At 43.8% G+C, this 19651-nt stretch overlaps 3 protein-coding genes and 1 non-coding gene across 4 annotated transcripts; 1 reads left to right on the top strand and 3 right to left on the bottom strand.

The window, feature by feature from the left end:
• The first annotated feature begins 74 nt into the window (after positions 1–74).
• On the top strand, positions 75–2456 carry LOC4352263 (cell division topological specificity factor homolog, chloroplastic). Its single transcript, XM_015763150.3, has 2 exons — positions 75–255; positions 1615–2456. Exons 1-2 carry the CDS (start codon positions 139–141, stop codon positions 2206–2208), a joined length of 711 nt encoding a protein of 236 aa, XP_015618636.1. The 5' UTR covers positions 75–138; the 3' UTR covers positions 2209–2456.
• A 405-nt stretch (positions 2457–2861) lies between these two features.
• Positions 2862–6886, bottom strand: LOC9266982 (uncharacterized). The gene is made up of 8 exons (XM_015765258.3): positions 6499–6886; positions 5021–5168; positions 4780–4930; positions 4461–4586; positions 4297–4377; positions 4017–4209; positions 3678–3942; positions 2862–3396 (listed from the first exon to the last, which is right to left on the bottom strand). Exons 1-8 carry the CDS (start codon positions 6757–6759, stop codon positions 3155–3157), a joined length of 1467 nt encoding a protein of 488 aa, XP_015620744.1. The 5' UTR covers positions 6760–6886; the 3' UTR covers positions 2862–3154.
• Positions 6887–9949: 3063 nt separating this feature from the next.
• On the bottom strand, positions 9950–10021 carry TRNAP-AGG (transfer RNA proline (anticodon AGG)). The gene has a single exon. It is a non-coding gene; the product is annotated as a tRNA-Pro (tRNA).
• A 592-nt stretch (positions 10022–10613) lies between these two features.
• LOC136354499 (uncharacterized) lies at positions 10614–12191 on the bottom strand. Its single transcript, XM_066306006.1, has 2 exons — positions 11409–12191; positions 10614–11326 (listed from the first exon to the last, which is right to left on the bottom strand). Exons 1-2 carry the CDS (start codon positions 12078–12080, stop codon positions 11090–11092), a joined length of 909 nt encoding a protein of 302 aa, XP_066162103.1. The 5' UTR covers positions 12081–12191; the 3' UTR covers positions 10614–11089.
• Positions 12192–19651: the final 7460 nt, after the last annotated feature.

Below are 19651 nucleotides of genomic sequence, written 5' to 3'. Positions count from 1 at the left end.
AGACTGACCAGTGGGCCCCACTGTCGGTTGTACCCCAGTTGAGGTGACCACTACGCCACCACCTTTCCAATTCCATTCCCATCCCAAGTCCAACCAAGAGTGGAGCAGAGACTCACTGGAGACCAAACCCTAGCTGCCATGGCAATGGCGACGTCGATCTCCGCCGGCTTCGGCGGCGAGCCCGGCGCGGTGCTCGCCCCGTCCGCCTCCGTCCTCCCCGCCCCGCGCCGGCGCAACCCCGCCACCAGCTCCAAGGTCCGGTCTCCATCTCTTCTTCTTTCCCCTCCCCCCAAAACCCTAGATAAGATGGAGGAGGTTGGGTCTCCCCGTGGCCGGATGCCATCTCGGATCCCTGCGCGCTGATGAAGATGAGATGATAGATTCGTACCTCTTTTTGTTTTTTGAAGGAACAAAAGATTGTGCCGCTGCACCTCGTTTTGGGGGTGGGGGTGGGGAATGGGGAGGAGAAAAAAATAATGAGAGAGGAGATTTTTCATGTTGAGCGTTCTCGATTCCAACATCCTCTTGGATCTAGTGCTGTAGAATACTAGAATTCGTTACCAAAGCGGCGGTTTTGGTGTGCTCTGATTCTGGTCTGTCGCGAGGTTCACGAGGAACTGTTGGGATTTAGATATTAGTCAAGCTGTGAAATTTGATATGTAAAGCTGCGGAAGACGCAGCTATACATTTGCGACCTCTGGTCTAGTTTGTGTTAGCGTACAAGCAAGTGTAATTGCTAGGTGTAGACACAAAATGCTGGCCTGGGTGTCTCGTGTAGTCAAATGTTTTCGAAGCACATCTGCTGTTATGAGTTAATATTAGATGTTTGAAGAGAGTGAAAACCTAACTGTGTTGTCAAATATGGGTGTGAACTGGAAATGACAATGTTCTTATTTAGGATTTGGCATACAGCCTATCTTTCTATATCTCAGTCTTAAATAACCTTTGTTTTATACCTCCTGAGATGAGTATTAGTCATATTACAGTAGGTCAGGATAGCACATTAGTTGCTTGTCCCATTCTTGCCTATAGGAGTTCTGAGCAAATTATAAAGTTTTTGTTTGGTTGGTTTCTGAATGGTAACTGTTTCAAATGCTTAATAACAACTCAAAAGTGTGTATCATTCTACCATGCTCTTGTGCTGTTCTGGTTCTGCTCAATTTAATATTGGATGACTTTTGGAATGAAGCGACCAAATGTGCTAACTCCACTATTATTTTCATAGATATGCTGCTGAGACTATTGTAGCAAAGACTCTTCTTGAATTGTTTAATGTGCTAACAGATCCTGCTTGGATTGACACTGGTACTGGTAGTGATGCCGAACTTGAATTTTGGCAAAGCATATAGTGCATTCACACACGCGTACCATGTTTCTTTTCCTATTGTAAACTCTTTGGAGTAACCTTGTTTGAACTTCTCCGTAATGGTTGAAAATCATAATCTAATGAAAATTTCTGGTTTGTCTTGATTCTTGAATGTGTAGTTGCATATAATTCTCAGCTTTAGATTGCATTCACATTGGATATTCTTTGCATCATAGAGTTGTTTTTTTTCTATGGAATAGCATATTTCAGTGGATTATTAGCTAACGACTTTACCTCTACTTCTGTAGGCACAGTTTAGTTCATTTCCTCGTGGACGATCTTGCAACATCATGCTTACTCCTAAGCATCTAGGCATTGAGCACCAAAGCTGTTCAAAGAGCTCCATTCAGACTTTTGCTCTTTCAAGGAATGACTTCTCTCCTATTGCTCAAGAGGTGGAAGGCTTTCTTCACAACATTGTTAACATGGGGTTTCTTGATCGTCTGAAATTAGCATGGAAGATAATCTTCCCAGCACCAAGCATTAAGGAGAACTCTAATGCAAACATCGCAAAGCAGAGGCTTAAGATGATACTGTTCTCCGACAGGTGTGAAGTGAGTGACGAGGCAAAGAAGAAGATTGTTGAGAACATCGTTGAGGCACTCTCTGAATTCGTGGAGATAGAATCACGAGACAACGTCCAGGTGGATATCTCAACTGATGCTGGCCTTGGCACAGTATATTCTGTGACCGTTCCTGTTCGCCGTGTCAAGCCTGAGTACCAGGAATCTGAAGAGCAGTACAGAGGGAAGATCGTAGGTGTTGACTTCAAGGACACTGGAGAAACATCAGGCAGCGTCGACGTTACGTTCGATTTCTTCGTGCCCAACAAGAACTACTGACCGTTGTATTCCCCTTTTGCTTCCGAGTATCCCAGAACTCCTTGGTTAGAATGTTCAATTTGTTGAAGGCTTTCTTCGCAATCTTGGTTAGTCTAATGTACATATCTAGGCTTTTGTTTGTCTCTGCGTTTCATGTAATTTTATTTTGAATTTTTGTTCTGAAGGTGGCAAATATCAGTACCGTGGGGTTAGTCCAACTTGGATTTTCCGAAGAAATGTTTATTTATAAGAAAATAACGTTGTGCGCTCGTGCTGATGTTTTGCCAGATACACTATGTTCTGCCATGTCCCAATTTTGTAATGTGATTAAATCAATCATCACCTGATGCATATCACGACTACACCATGTTCTGCCATGCCCCAGTTTTGTAATGTGATTTAGTTAATAATCATCCGATCTTCATACTGCAGAACACATATCTGATACTAGCATTTGTCACGGTTGATCAAATATTGATACACCGGCTGAACTAAATTTCTAGTTTGTGGACTTGTGGTAGATCCATCCTGAATTCTGGCCGCTCAAGCAGGTCTGCCATTAGTCTAGAACCTTGGGGTCAGAAAAAAATGGTACATTCTATGGAGCATAGATATCTTCCAAATGCTCAAAGATAAAGTGAACGCAATGTTGCTGCGCCAATTCTTTCGAAGAATAAACACCGAAAGGAATGAGAAGCTTAATTAGTTAGATGGTTCCTGCCAGATGTTTCGTGGTTGGGACAGAGAGGCCAGCTGCCAAGAACATGGTATATGACAGGGCATTACAAAAGATATATACAGGGTAACTACATTTTTCTCTTGACTGACAAGGGAATAACATTCTTTGCCAAAAGACCAAAAATACAAAAACTAAGGTGATCACCAGGCAGGGGATGATGGTGCACAATGGCTAATCCAATCTTCTGGTCAAATCGAAAAGGGCGTATGTACATATACATATTACAACCTAGTTGGACCACACATGCACCAGCCCATGCCTGTTGCCAGTATAGATCTCATTCCTGTCCTCGTCATAAAAAAGCGCTGTGACATCTTCAAGAGCTTCTGGAATGGTGCTCCAAATTGAGGACCTCTCAGAGTTACCATTCTTGCGAGGGCCAATACGGAGGGTGGGATCATTAGCAGCAATCTTGGCGATGCATTTGCCAGTCATAATGTCACTCATGTTGATAGACCCAATTGGAGGTACTGCAATTGACATAAGATAGATCTTTTAAAGGTAATTTCTCACTACCAATTATATGAAAACTGGTGAAAACTCTACCAAATTTATCATTCCTGGTAAAGTGATTGACACGGGCATACAAGCCTATGCCACATTCAACTTGAACCATACAGGCAACAATGGGCAGCACAACTGGCTTGTATGGACTAATAATGCACGGACACAGTTCCTTACCACACAAAATACAGTAAAAATGAAAAATTAATTAATTCAAGCAATCAGCGTTTGAGACTGAGTAGTGTACCTGTACCATCATCAACCCCTGCCTCAGATTTGCAGTATGAGATAATCAGATCCTGATCACTGGTAATGTAGATATTGTTGGTGCTACAATCTTGATGCCAAAGCAAATGGTCTTCAAATGAGGTCACGAGCTCTCCTCGAAAATTCCATACAGCAACCGTCCTGTTTCGGAATGTCAAGAAGAGATTGTTCTCGTACAGAAAAATGAATGCTGATGGAGTCATAAACTTGGTAACACTGACTTCAATTAGCTCAGAACTCCGTACCTTCACAAGTACCAATAAATTGTTAGGCATGTCAACAGAAACAAAAAAAAAAGGTTACATGAACTGCGTCGTACATCAAGTATCTGAAGGTTCTCATCTTCTTGCTTGACAAGGAGCTTTTCATTGAATTGCTCGATAAAATCAATTTTCTTATTACGGTGCAACAAATGCGTGAAGGATTTTAGTGGTCTTCCATCTTCAATTGACAATATCTTCAAAGGAACATGACATGGTGTTCTTTCATATATCAAGAGCATGATTCCTGGACTGAAGAGAGAAATTTTAAAAGGTCATATTTAGCATCATGGAGTTATGTCAGATATATAAATATAAACACTGAAAAAAACCAAATACCTTATTTTTATCTCCTGCACATTGGTGTCAGGTATTGAATATAGAAAAGAGTAATTCTTCAAATCGAAGACCTTATAGATACTGCAAATACAAGGGTAAAAGTTTGAACAACTTCTGTGAGATGAAAAGAAATCACCATTTTATGTAACTGTTCAAGAGCATACCCATCCTGAGCTGAGTAGGTGAGTACTTTTCCATTCACATCATCAAACTCCACAAAGCCAGGCCACTTCAGAGATTCTGTTTCAAAAAGAGGAAACCCAGCATCTAACTGATTCCTCCTTATATACCTGAAAATAATGTTTTCATATGAGAAACATATATTAGTTGAGACCGAGAACCATCGTAAGTTGTGCAACTCACAAATAGCGGTTGAATAATCAAATCGAATACAACAGCGAAGAAGTGCTTCTTGGCAAGTCAAACACAGAACTTGAAGAATTCAGGATTTCAGGAGAAATTGTTTGCTGCATGGGATCTTACTCGATTGGGGTTGTTCTGCACTTCAATGTGCTAAAATGGTCTGACGCATAAACAGACACAGTAATAAGTGAATCATTGTTCTTGTTGTAGAACAAGCTCCGGATGACTTCATCTGGGCTTAAATTCAGGAAGGATATGCGCTTATTTGTAACTGCAGACACAAATATAATGCCAAAGATAAGAGAACATATATAACACTTTTCCCAATAGAAACCTCGTTTTTCATATGAAGAATCTCTACCTCGACTAAAAGCAGCACACAACCCAGAGTGCGCAAGAGCAAATATGATATCTTTTGCTGCAACAATCTCAATTATTTTGGATCTCTTTTTAAGAAACTGCAGCTTCACAAATAGGTGGGCATTGTGATCATACGTATCGAACTCTTCCTGGATCCAACAAAGAAGTATAATGTTAACACTGATCACAGTAAAATGGTACATAACAAAAGGAATTACTAAGCTAAACTCTCACCGCAGGAATTATCATTTTACATCCAAAGAACCTTACTCAAATTCAAATATCTAGGTCATAAACAATATGTCATTTTGATACTTCAAGCACAAGATTGGGCAAAAATGCAACCTATACATGGCAAGAATCAGGGCACGGCATTGTGTAATCAAAACAGCTCATATCAGATTTGACAGTTTGAATTAACTATTGCATAAAAAAAGTGCATGAATAAGTATGAAATACTTCAAATCCAACCTAATGCAAGCACAACAAAATCAAGCTAGCTGATCTGGAACACCTAACAGCTCCAAATGTATTACTAACTTCTAACTTTTCAGACAGGGCAAAACAAGATCATGAAAGAAAAATAGCATCAAAGCAATTTTCAAGTTTGTATCAGCCAAAATGATCCGTGCCAAGCAACTCAATTGTTTCAGGATGAGTTTCTGCAGTGTTTAGCAGTTCAAGCCAAACCATCTTGCACTAGAATATCGTGAACAAACTGAGGAAGCCCAAGAACGCTAACTGAATAGCTCAAAGAATAATCCCAAATAACTAATACAAGAAAATTGTGGTGCTACACATGTTCCAGCACCCACAACTTCCAGCTAAATAAGAATGAAATCAACAACTTAGAGACACAAAGAACTCTACCATGATAGCTGAAATGTTAATTCAAAACCATTAAGCATATTCTCGTCTTGAACTAAAGCTCTGGTTGAAATGACAGGAACCAACTAGTCTACTAATTGAATAACTTGAACCTCAATCCAAAGACCCTATTGTAAATAATCAATATTGCCGCTCAATTTCAACAGCTACATGAACATATATACTAAAAAAGGGAACGCCCCAACCTAACAAACCCTTAGAACCATAGCTTGAAACACACATATGTTAATCACCAGTTCACCACAAATTATACCAAATTACAAATTTTAATAAGACTAGGTACACATTCAATAGCCTTAGAAGGCATCTCAGTTTCCAAAATTCTGACATTGGCAAGAGCCCTGAACTAGCAGAGTTCCCCAAACCGAAACCTTTTCCCTTGAAACCCCAAAAATTCTCCAACGCGAGGAAGCCTCTAGTGCAATTATTTTCATCTGGATCTATGTGCGACGCACGCAAACCCTAGGCTCCACCGCCTTCTCCCAACGAGCGACATGGACGAACCCTACCAAATCACGCGGCCCGCCCCGCCCCGCCACACCAACCAGCCGCCTAGACCATCCGCGGCGGCGCCACCCACCGGTGTTTTACCTGGAGATGCATGTTCCGGAACCGCTCGGGCACGGCGGACGCGGCGCCCCCGCCGCGCGCGGCGAGCTGCCTGCCCCCGATCTCGCGCCGCTGCAGCTTCGCGGCCGAGTTGAAGGCCGGCGCGTCCAGCAGCCGCTTCCTGCCCCCGGCCCCGCCGCCTCCGCCCCCGCTCCCTCCGCCGTCCGCGCCGCCGTCGCCGCCCCTCCGCCGCGCCGTCACGCGGAGCCGCACCCTCAGCTGCGACCTCTTGGGCCCCTCCATCCCGCCGCCGCCGCCGTCCACCACTGCGCCGCTCGCTCCTCCCTCGTGGCGGGGGGTGGTGAGGCTAGGGTTTCGAAGGAGGAGGAGGAGGTGGAGCTAGCTAGGGTTTGAGGGGGAATTTGGTGGTGGGGAGTCGAGGGGGGGAAGGAAGGAGAAGAGGTGGGTGGCTGGGTGGTGGGGAGGGAGGTGGGATTTGCCAGCGTGGCGATGCGGTGGGACGCTGCAAGTGGGGCCCACCGGGCGGTGGCAGCGTGACCGTTTGGCAAACCAATTGGTCTGACACTCTGACTTCTATGAGCTTGTGGCTGCTGTCACTCAGTCCACCTACAAATGGTTATCTATAAACTCTCTACAAAAGATTCATGTCAGTATATTTTTCTACTTTAAAGGTATTAAATAAAGAGAGAGAGCAAAGCTATCTATAACTTAGAGATAGTCTATAGAGAAAAACGAGGCAATGCATGATAGAGCTATAGATACCAATATAGACATACTATTAATGTGGGTTACTATTAATCGAGTCTATTGCTGAGATGTACATGTTTTATAAAGAGCACCTTACTTTACCATTGCGGGTACTCTCAGAGAAGGTACAGTAGCAAGCTAATAGCCTGCTTACCTAATATTTTAACATATATGATAGAGAGAGGGAAAGCAGAGAGAGCAAAGCGGACGACAATCCAGTCGCCGCCGGCTCAAGCATGAGCGCCTAGGCGCTCTGGCCCCTGCAGCTCGGGACAACCAATCGAAAATTAAAACTTGAACATGCAGAAGTTACCAACACCTGACAGGATGCCTTAGTTAAAGCATGGGTGTAGCCAATTGTTGTATCTACCGTTGTTTAGTTATCTCTTAAATGATATAGTGAATTTTGGAGCCGGCAGTTAACTCTAGTATTGAACTTGCTCTCAACAGTTTTTCGGTTGTGTCCCAAAAAAAAATTCGAGAATTAGATTTGATATAATTTATCCAGATTCGGAGTAGTATTATGTTTAGATTCATTGTAGTGCATTATGTCAAATCCAAACCAAAGAATCTGGATACGAGCTACCCAGAATCATTATAGTAGATTTTGTTTAGATTTATTGTAGTGGATTATGTCAAATGCAAATCAAAGTTGGGTGTTTTTTTTTATGAAGGGAGTTTGTTGAGTTATTTTTCTCAAGTTCTCAAGTCGCCCGCGAAACTTAAAAGCTCATCCCCGTATGATTAATTAAGTATTAATAATTATAAATTTGAAAATGAATTTATTTGATTTTCAAACAACATCTTTTTTTTTTCAAAAAGCACATCATCTAATAGTTTAAAAGACGTGCTAACGGAAAACGAGAAAATTAAAGAAAAGAACTATGCTTAAAGCTACTACTTGTATATATATCCTCTCTCTCGCATAAAAAAAATCAGCGAAGCCTATGTCGCTAGAAGTTGGAGTTTATAAGATAGAGGGTACAATATAATTAACTTCTTATTATACATCAAGTTTGTGTGTTGTCTTTAAATATCATGGAAAAAAGTTACATGTCTCCACATGCCAATCTAGAGTTAGCCGAATAGGATCGTCGATTGATTTATATAGCTTTTTTTTCAAAATAACTATTCATTTCCAATCACATAAATCAATAATTCAAACCGTATTCAAAGGTAGAGAAAATTGAGCTGATGAGAAAAAAGTAATTGTTATCGTCTTGCGAAAATCTCATGGTACTCGCTCCGTTTCATATTGTAAATCTTAGTTTAGTGTTAGAAATCAAACATCTTTAACGTCAGCTGAAGTTTATAGAAAAATGCACTAAACATCTACATTAGCAAATATTTTGTTAAGCTTAAAAAAAGTTAGTTTCATTAAACCCATCTTTGACTTACGAGAATATCTGAGAGAGCCATCGAGACAGTATGGTCCAAAAGCTAAGGAGCTGGGATCCGAAGTGTAAAAAAAAAAAGAAAAGAAAAGGAAATTACTTGGTCCAAAAGCTTTTTAGGAAACAAGAAGACAATGCTATCATCTAAACAAATGATAAAAGTGTTCAGAATTAGTATAATTTACTCTCTTGAGTTGCTGGTCTAGTAAGGTGTTTTAGCCATCCTTGGTAGCACTTCAATTTCATGTAATGTTACAAAGATATTTTGTAAGGAAAAAATAATTCTCAATTGCTTTTCAATGAGATTACAAAGTTTAAATCCCCAATAGATTATGTGCTGCACTCCTGATCGCTAGTTGTTGCTGTTTCTACTAGTACTTAATTTTAAAAAAGTTCAATTTGTTGATTTTAATTAGCAGTTATCTAAATTATACCTAGTCTATAATTTAGTCTAATATATTGGGTGAATAGCTAATATGGTCCCTTAAGTTTCGCTTCGGGCTCAGTTTAGTCCTTGAGGTTTCAAATCGTCCAAACAAGTCCTCCAAATTAATCATTTGGGTTAATATAGTCCTTTGACCCACAAAAGTGCCATGTGAGCATGCCAAGTCATCCTCACATACAACGATACGAATGAAATGACCATTCTACCATTATATACCATATAAAAAAGAAAACAAATGTTTCACACATGTGTGATCATTTAGGAATTGTCACTTACGATTGCTGCAGCCAAGTACTGATCGTATAAATATCTTTGTTGGCCACCCTCCCAATAATGTTGGGCCTAAATTGGCCTGTTATTTTTTTTTGTTTGTCTTTTCCTTCTTTTCTATATGGTATATAAGGATAGAATGGTTATTTCATTCGTACTACTACATGCGAGGATGACTTGGCATGCTCACGTGGTATTTTTTATGGGGTCCAAGGACTATATTAACCCAAATGATTAATTTGGAGGACTTGTTTGGACGATTTGAAACCTCAAGAACTAAACTGAGCCCGAAGCGAAACTTCAGGGATCATATTAGCTATTCACCCTAATATATTTATATTTCAAAATTATTTTCTATAATAATATTGGTTTTGTAAGTATCTATGTTTTGATAAATCAATTATTATAGTTTATTCTTTTTTACAAAATATCAACCAATAACGTCTCTTCAAACAATTTCCCATGCTTGATATGCTGCACGTCCTTTGCCTGGCTGCATATCGATCGTATACAAATAGAAGATTTGGTTTTAACAAGTCAAATTTGCAAAGGTTTATAAATTCATTAACACATTAGTCTGGCGAGCTGAAACTAGAAAAATAAAAAAAAAATCACAGGGGTACTCCGAGAATTGAACTCGGGACCTCTCGCACCCTAAGCGAGAATCATACCACTAGACCAAATGCCCGTTTGTTTTGAATAAAATTCCAAACCTCTTTTATCCTGAGCATGCCAATTCAGAAAATTATACAAGAATGATACTACTCCATTCTCCACCTACGGAGTTCTCGGATTGGAGGCCAGTAAGAAATCACATAGACTAAATCCCTTAATAAAATATTATTTTTTTGAAATAAAAATATTAAAATTAATGATACCTAAATTATGAACATCGTACATAATAGTATTCCTTTGCTGTGAGACTGTAATACGGTCGATCTTTAGCAGTGTCACAGCTTGACCTCAATATGTGAAACGGCCAGTGCTAGTTGACACTATAATTAGTGGTATTTAATCAATAATTTGCTCTTAATCCTACAGAATTTATTACCCAATGTAAATGAACAATTGGTATTGGTCTTAACGATTGATTAGTACAGTTGCTAGTAACTTCCCCCAATGACGCATTCTCTCCTGCCATAATTAAGCAGATAAAAAGCTCGAGCAACATTGCAACGAAAAAAACAAGTAACGAGAACAGCAACACTGATGAACACATCACACACATTTCTTTATGCAGTCAGGAGACAGGACACATACACATTCTGTTGACAATTCTGTTGACAGAAGAGATAAATTTATTTTATTCAGAGAATAAATTCCAACTCGAAGTAACAACGAAATCTACCGACAATAAAAATGCATGATCTAATCTACCTATATCTATCCTAAAGATGCTTACAAATTCACAGGTGTGGGAGATACAACAGTGTTAGTATCACATCACACACATCCCATAATTACCAAACTAAATCTAGATTAATTAGCCAATATTTTCATGCATAGATTAAAAGCAAGACTAAACTAAAAACAAACTAAATTTTAGACTATATATGATGCAATTAAATCGATCAATGCTGATAACCTACACCTAATGAATCTACGGATGATCATGAGCTATGAACAGAAACATTCATCATCGATCGATCGTCGTCAGGGTGTCAGGAACACACAACGGCAGCGTGTCAATGGCGTGCTCTCAAAAAGGGGCAGCCATGAGCTCGGTCGCCATGGCCGTGATCGACGCGAGCTCGGTCTACTGCTGCTGCTGCTGGTCCAGCGAATCCTTGAAGCGGTTGACGTCACGGCTCAGCGCCGGGTTGGAGGTGGCCATGGCGTCGTCGTCGGCGATGGCGCGGACGAGGCTCGTCGGCACCAGGCACCTGCCCTCTCCGGCGAGCCGCTCCTGCACGCCGCCGCTCGCCAGCAGCGCGCGCATCATCATCATCTGGTGGTGCTCCCGCGACGCCGCCATGGATGATGCCGCCTTCGCCTGATGGACGTACGATGGAGGATTCAGGATTCGACGAGAGTGCGTTCAAGGTGTTTGTTGTTGGTGGTGGGTGGGTGGTTACCTCGCCGGAGGAGTGGATGAGGGCGAGCATGCCGACCTGGGCCTGGAGGAGCCGGACGTGGCGGGCGGCGGCCTGGAGCATCTCGGCGGTGCTGTTCATCCTGGCGGCGCCGGGGATGAGGCGCGAGAGCTCCGCCGTCTTGCTGCTGATCCGCCTCCGCCGCTCCCTCGCCGCCGCGCTCTGCACGGCCTGGTTGTGGTGGTGGTGGTGGCGCCCGTCGTCGTGGTCGTCGTGGCTCGCCGCGGCGCCTCCCTTCTTCGCCTCCGCCGCTCCGGCTCCCCGCACGAACACCGCGTCAGGCAGCTCCCATCGCTGCTGCTGCTGCTGCTGCTGCACCGGTGGCAGCGGCGGCGGCGTGGGGACGAAGCGAGTCACCAGCTCCGTCGGCGGCGCCGGCAGGGCAGCACCGGCGCGGCGGAACGACCTGCCGTCGGCGACGACGCCGCGTTCGCGCGGCCTCTTGTCGGCGCCGGGGAGCGGGGCGAGGACGTCGTCGAGGGCGGCGGCGCCGTGGGCGGGCGGGTCGTAGGCGAAACCGAGCAGCGCGTCGGCGACGACGTCGTCGCCCACCATGCCGCCGCCGCTGCTGCTGCCGAGGAGGAGGCGGTCGAAGTCGAACACCGGGGCGGGTGTCGGGCGGCGGACGCCGAGCCTTGTCGTCGCCGTGGACATCGCGGGCGCGCGCGGCGGCGAGGCGAGGCGGTTGCGCGCTCTCACTGACACTCGTCGCTGCTGATGCTGATGCTTCGCGCGCGCGCGTGGGGGGAGAGACGAGTGGGGGCGGCGGTTGCTGAGGGACGTGGGGGTGTGGGGGCTACAAACTCGGGGGATTTCTAACCGCCTGGAAGAGAATCCAAGGCAGGGGATTAATAACTAATTAATTAATAATTAGTTAATTATAAATAAATTAACCATCAGTTGCTCGCGGTGATTAGCCGCGGCAATTAAGGTGGTGTTTGGGCTGTAATATCGATGGCAGCGCGATCCAAGCCCGTTGTTACTGGTCTTTGTTTCGAATGGGCCAGCGGTGTGTTCAGAAGGAATAAGTTCACCGGAGGTCCCTCAACTTAACAGCAAGATTTGTTGACGTCCCTTAACCGTGAAACCAGAAATCTTCGCCCCTAAACTATACAAAACCGTCAAATTTAGGTCCCATGGCAGTATAGATGCCTGGTTTCGCTGACGTGGCATCCAAGTCAGCAAAATAAAAAAAAATGTGGGTCCCACATGTAAGTGAAATGAGATAGAAAATGTGGGGACCACTTCTCTTCTTTACTTTTCTCTTTTTTTCCTTCTCTTCAGCTCCTCTCCAAGGGAGGCTGCCGCCGGCGGCAAATGTCGAGCCGGCGAGCCTGGCCAAGCTCCACCGCTGCCGCTGCACTGATGCACACGCGCTCGACCGGATTTGGGAGCGTCCCACTGCCACGACAGCGGAGGTGGCTGGAGGAGGAGCGGAGCGCGGCGGGCGGAGTAGACCGGCAGAGTGGCAGTGGCGGCTTGACCAACCGGAAGTTGAGGACGCGGCGGCTGGTGATGTCGAGGCGTGACGAGGGGAGGGGGGAGTGGAGAGGGGGTTGGAGGAGAGAATGGGAGGCGCTCGCCCTCAATCTCGACGGTGCCGTCGGCGGTGAGCACAGAGTCCACGCAGGCAGTGTACTAGTGCCGCGTCCCCCCGATAGCCAGTGCCGAGTCACCGCCTCCTCCTTGTTGTCCCTAGTCTGCGTCTTGTCATCGCCGCCCCAAGCTCATCGTTGCAGCGGGTCACGACGCCATCGACTGTGGTGGTGGTGGTGGTGGTTGTCATCGTCATCGACGGTGTCGCGACGCTGTCGTGGCTATGGCTTCACTCGCTGCCATCGCCATCCCCATCGTCCAGGAACCTCGCGCTGCAGAAGACTGACATGACGAGGAAGCTGTGTGCGAGCGCGACGCGGAGCTTGCGGAGGTCGACGGGATCCTCCGCGGCAGCGGGTGGCGAGGGGTGTATGGAGCGGCGCGTGAGAGCTGGGGTGGCGGCGACGCGCGAGTGCCGGCGCGTGGGAGCCGGTGTGGAGGTGGCATTGGGCACGAGCGCGGGAGCTTCGCGTCAGTGGCCATGGCTCCCGGGCTCATCGGCAGCGAGTGAAGCCGTAGCCATAACCACCGGCGGGGCGAAGCGGGAGAGGAAGTGGTAGGGCTCTGTGGACCCCCGTTTTTATAACAGGAATCAATCGTGTAAACAGTACCATTTCCATGGATCAAGTAGTCTGGTACACACGAACTCATAGCTGAAATATCAAGTGCACATACACGAGAGTCTAGTGCTAATTATTACATCATAAGCCCGCAGGCATTGTCTTAAATCATCGGACCGAGCGGTCCGGAATACATCCAAAATGCAGAAATAGATAAGGCAGCGGAATTCAGGCAGCGGCATGCCATTGTCACAGGCAACGACCATACTAAGACCTACTGAGCGCCATCGTCTTCATCTCCCTCCTGGTAGTAGGCATAGGGATCCTCCAAAGCTTCATCTCCCGCTTCTGATTAATTTTATATTTGCAAGGGTGAGTACCAACCGTACTCAGCAAGCCACCACAGCAACAATGCATATGAAAGGGGTATTTCAAAGGATGGCTATGGCTCTTTTGCGCTAAGCCAGTTTTGTAATTCTTTTCACAAACCTAAGACCTAGCATAGACTGATCAAGTTTTAATACCAGTGTTCACATTAAACAACGACGGTTCTGTCCACCATCCATTGTGATCCCAAGGATAGCTTCCCGCCATTGAGTCGTCATGGTTTTCTGAGGACGTCCACCTTCCCTCCTCTCAGGAAGTGGCTCCATCAGCATAAAAATCATCATGCAATATCACATCCCTCACAGGTTAAGAATTTAGAGTATAGCCAAGTGTAATACATGTCCTGGTGCTTAATAACCGCGAGCACGGCTATTCGAATAGATTTGGTTTACTCACACTGCAGTGGATGTACACTTTACCCGCACTCCGCGACTGCCCAACACATGAGCCTCGTCCCAACACATGAGACGCGTCACGGCAAAGCTTTTCGATAACCTCGCATTGGCAGTACCCGCTCCATGAACTTAAATCCTCATGCACTCTAGGCGTTCATGTTTCTAGCAGTGAGAGGAGTTCTGGCGCTCCCGGGAAAGAGAAGTCTCACACACATATTAAATTATGGTTCAAGTTAAGTTCTCTCTCTCACACACTCATGGCAGTCCTACCAATGGCGACACCGATGTAGGGCACGCCTCTCGGCCCTACCTCAACGGCTGTCCCATCGTAGCGCACCTGCCTCACTTAGGGGTGAACCATCTATGCAGGGATACTGCCTCCGCTCGGCTATCTAATCCGCTAGGTCTATACCCATTCGAGAAGTACGGTTGTACGGGGGTCGTTTCATGCTTAACTTCATGGCTCGGTCCTTAATTGACCGGGGACGGTACTAGCCTTTCCCAGATACCACCCAAATCCTCCGTCCGCCCCAGTCGAAAACAATTGTTTAATTTTATTTCTCCTTTCACAAATCATGTCATCAACATCATGGCAATGTGGCGCTTATGTCTCCACATGCCGCATCTCAATTACCTTCCCAAAGGTAATTGCCCAAGCATATAGCATTTGATAAATATGAGTATGCATGATTCTAGAATGGCATTTCTAAGCAATTGTCATAATTGACTAGGGACTCATACGTAATTATGGTTACAAGGATTTTAAGGGTAAACAATAATCAAGGCATGGCATAATCACAAGTAGGATGTTCATCATTGTATGCAATTTTATTTGTAAACAAAACAATTTCGCAATTGGGATCAACATGTTCAAGGAATAGTGATGACTTGCCTTGCTCAATGTCTTGCGGGTCTTGACCTTCGCTTGGATCCGCAACTCCATCAGGCTCTATAGTTACGTGTGAAAATTGATTTGAATTCGGTTAGAATTCAAATCAAAATCCAAATGAATCCAAATGAAAGTCGAATGCGAAAGTCGATTTCTTTATATTAACTTTATTATTCGCGAACTAAGGCAAACCCAATTTCGATTCAAACTATTTTGCGGGTATAAATATTTTGTTGTCATAAGTTTTTAATTTAATCTACCCGAGCATTATATCCATATAATAGGTTAGAAATTTCTATCGCGAGCTAAATATCGGACGTAATCCTAGAAATATTATACGATTTAATTTAGTCTATGACTAAATGATTAAATATAATACACGGGTAAAATCCCTAGTAGTTAAATCCGAATTTCTACCGTGAATCGATTACTTATAGGATTACCCATAAATAATCTATAGTAATCCATAAGAATTCAATAACTACATCTAAATTATTACCGCGAATTGATTTCTTATAGAAATTACCAAGAATAATCCATAATTTATATTAAATTTTGCAATTCTACGACTATAATTAATCTATAATTAAATTCCAATTATTTTAAATTTTCTAAACTTCCCTAATCTCCCTCTAATTTCTTTTTATTTTTATTTTTTTTTCTTTTTCCTTCTCTTTCTCTCCTTTCTTTTCTTTTTTCCTTCTCCCTCTCCCTCGGCTTCTCCCTTCCTCTCTCTCTCTTGGCTCTCTCTCTCCCTACCCGAGGCGGCGGTGGCGACAGCACGCACGGAGGGGGGGGGGGGGGGGCGGGGGCTTACCGACGGCGGCGGCGGCGACGGAGGCGGCGGCGACGGCGGTGCAAGGCGGCGACGCACGGCGCGGCGGCTCCGGGGCGACGGCGCGGCGCACGAAGGCGGCGGCGCGGCGGCACGATGGCGGCGATGCGTGGAGAAGGAGGAGAGGGAGGGGAAATGGAGGGGATGGGTGTGGGATGGAGAAGGGAAGGGCCGGGTTTTATAAGGGCACGGGGAAGGGGCGGGCGGCCTAATGGCGACGCGACGGGCGGCGCGGGTAGCGGTGATTGCGACGGGCGGGCGGCGCGGCTCGGCACGGGGCTCGGCGCGACGACGACGGCGACGCGACGGGCGAGCGGCGCGGCAGTAGCGCGGGGCGCGAGGCGGCGATTCGATGGGTGAGCGGCGCGCGGGGCGAGCGACGCGACGGCGGGACGGGGCTTGAGGCGACGGCGGCTCGCGCGGCGCGGCAGCGGGATGGCGATGGGGACGGCGCGGCAGCCGCGGCGCGCGGCTCGGAGCGACGATGGGACGCGACGGCGACGGTGCGCGGCGGCACGGGGCGCGAGACGAAGGGCGCGTGGAGCGAGGCGGCGCGGCGCAGCAGCGGCGCGGCAGCGGTGGTGGCGACGGCGTGCGGCAACGCGACGGCGCGACGGGATGGCGACGGCGACGGCGCGGCGGCGGCGGCGCGGGGCTCGGGGCGTGGCCGGGCGCGCGGCAGAGGAGGGTCTATGGCTAGGGGACCACGTCGAGCACCTAGAGTTCAATGAATAGTGTCTTTTTCCTATTTCTCTCATTTTAGTCTATTTCTTATATAAATTTGGTTCCACAATTCCTAATTTTTGCACATATGCATTTTACTCAATATTTGTGTTATCTCAACTAATGAACTCACCCTAGATTAATATTACTCATATTTTATTTATATAATTTATTTGAATTTTTAATTAGGGTTAATTCTTATTCCATCGCATTTTAAATTTAATTGATCCAAACATGGTCGCGATAATATTTTATTTATTTCTATCCACACCTAATCTTTATTTTAATTTATATTTATTTTACCAGTTTGTTTTAAGGTTTATTCCTAATTAACTATCTTTACTCACGATTAATGAACTTCAAAATCAAATCCAAATAAAATAGGCGAATAAGATCGGCATGGTGCAATTAATTTAAAAGTTTTTTGGAAATCCGTATTTTTAGAGTTTTGATTTTGTCGGTCGAATTTTCAAGATGTTACAGGCTCCAACTTCCACAAGTCCTCGTCGTCTCTCGCCGCCCTCCTCGCTGGCGGAAGCTCGCCAACCACGCGCTTGTCCTCGGTGCCACCTTCCTCAAGCTTCGCTGCCGTGATGAGGTGCTCCTCCTCTCCGACGGCAACAGGGAGCTCGCCCACGCCATGGGCGTCGAGCTCGACGTCCGGTCCCGCCGCCGCCGCCTCGTCGCCGGCCGCCCGCCCGACCTCCTCGTCTCTTGCCTCGCCCTGGCAGCTTCCTCCCCATCCACCGGCCGCCCTGCAGAACAAAAGTGAGAGAGAGAAGGGAAAGGAGGTGTAAGACAGATGACGTGGGGCTGATACGTGGGCCCCACATATTTTTTTTATTTTTATTTTGCTGACTTGGATGCCACGTCAGCGAAACAAGGCATCTATACTGCTGCCATGGGACCAAAATTGGGCGGTTTTGTATATTTTACGGTGAAGATTTCTGGTTTTGCGGTTAAGGGACGTAAAAAAATCTCGCTGTTACGTTGAGGGAAATCAACTTGGCGTCTCCTACTTTGGAGAAAAATCATAAATTTATGCTGAGAAAAAACAACTAACAATCACATGTGAGAAAAAATCTAGAGAAAAAGATTCCAGAGGCTTTCAAAACTATTTTCCATTTCCAACCATATGAACTACTCCTTTGCCTTGTATAAATATACCACGCATGTCTCTACAATATATAATAAACCTAAAATTATTAAGAAAAAAAACAATCTAAAACAACGAATTTACATTTATTTTCCTTCTTTAAATATCCTACGCCTACTCGGTACTACTCATATAACTCTAGAATATATATAGTAAACCCAAAATTATTAAAATAAATCCAATGCAAAGAAAGAAAGAAGACAACCTTGTTTTTATCACGGAATAGGATCATTAATACCTACTCAGCTAAAAAAAATTGTGTTTTTTTCTTACATAGGATATGTTTAAAAAACTGAATATACTAAATGAATAATCTTTTCAAAAATTCAAATCCACAAGCAAATATATTTAAACCAATTAATTCTGATGAATCTCAAAATTTATTTTACTTGTTTAGATTCATTAAAATTTATATATAAAATGACACATTAAATTTATTAGTTTTTCTTGACAAAACATACAAGTTCTATTTTTTTATAACAAATATATTTTTCACTTCTATTCATAATAAATAAATTATTTATATATACATTCATAAATGTTTTTTTAATATCATACATACATTTGTCAAAACTAAAATAATGGTTCACAATTTTCTTTCTAAAATATTTTATGAATACTCTAAAATTTCAAATAAGAAAAGAAGTACTCCCAATATATTTTAGTGCATAACGCCGTTGACTGTTTGATCAACATTTGACCATTCGTCTTATTCAAAAACTTTAAACTTATCAATCGGCAAGGCCAGTGTACTTTAAACTGCTAGATTACTATTAAACTGCCTACTGTTACACTGCAAGTCATGATTAGTCTGCTGCCTAGCCTACTGCAGGTGGATACTCAAAATAAATTTACTTTTAAATAATTATTACATCCTACTTTATGAAATTATAGAATAAATGCATTTAAATTAAATAAAATGAAAACTAATTGTATTAGGATTTGATAAAGTGGGGATATTATAGTATTTTTAATATGTTTTATTGGTATGTGTAGGATAAATATAGAGGGAGCAGTTTTTTACATGGAATAGAGAGAAGAAAAGAGGGAGAAACATAAAAGGTTAACAACAATTCTTAGCTCATAATAAAAGAATTTTCTGTTACATGGTGAGAAAAAAAAGAAAGGTTGATAAAAAAATATTTTAATAGATTAATGGTTAGGAAATTTACTATCACAACCTATATTAGGCTTAATACTTAATACTTGTACTTGTCTAGTCTAGTAGTCCCGTATAAGGTCTAACTGTTTTTGCTGTAACAATGATTTTGATGATTAGGAGCAGTGGTTACATTATTTGATAAGTATTGGAAACTCAGTAATTGGATTCGTCTCTGGTTAGGGGTGGGTGATATGAAATTTGAATGAGATTCATATATTATAAGTGAATTGAAGAAATTTCATAATTGATACTGATAGATTTGTGATGAAAAACATTCTTATATTATTATACATTTAATAGCATTTTACCAGAAACAATTAGAAAAAAAATAGTAATAAAACATATGCAGTGAAAATATTTCGATGTTCAAAACACAAGTAAAAAACAAGGGAGGTAATACTAGGTTTTACCGGTGTCACGAATTTTAATTTCAAATAGTACTAAAAATTACTGAGAAATAAAAAAAAATATAGCGAATGGCCAAGATGCCTTTCTTCCTCCTCCATCTATTCCTCTCTTGGC

The sequence above is a fragment of the Oryza sativa genome, chromosome 12 (genome assembly GCF_034140825.1).
Source record: "Oryza sativa Japonica Group chromosome 12, ASM3414082v1".
NCBI classification, from domain to species: domain Eukaryota; kingdom Viridiplantae; phylum Streptophyta; class Magnoliopsida; order Poales; family Poaceae; genus Oryza; species Oryza sativa.
The sequence above is the reverse complement of the archived record's forward strand: the minus strand, read 5'-3'. Positions and strand labels throughout refer to the sequence as shown.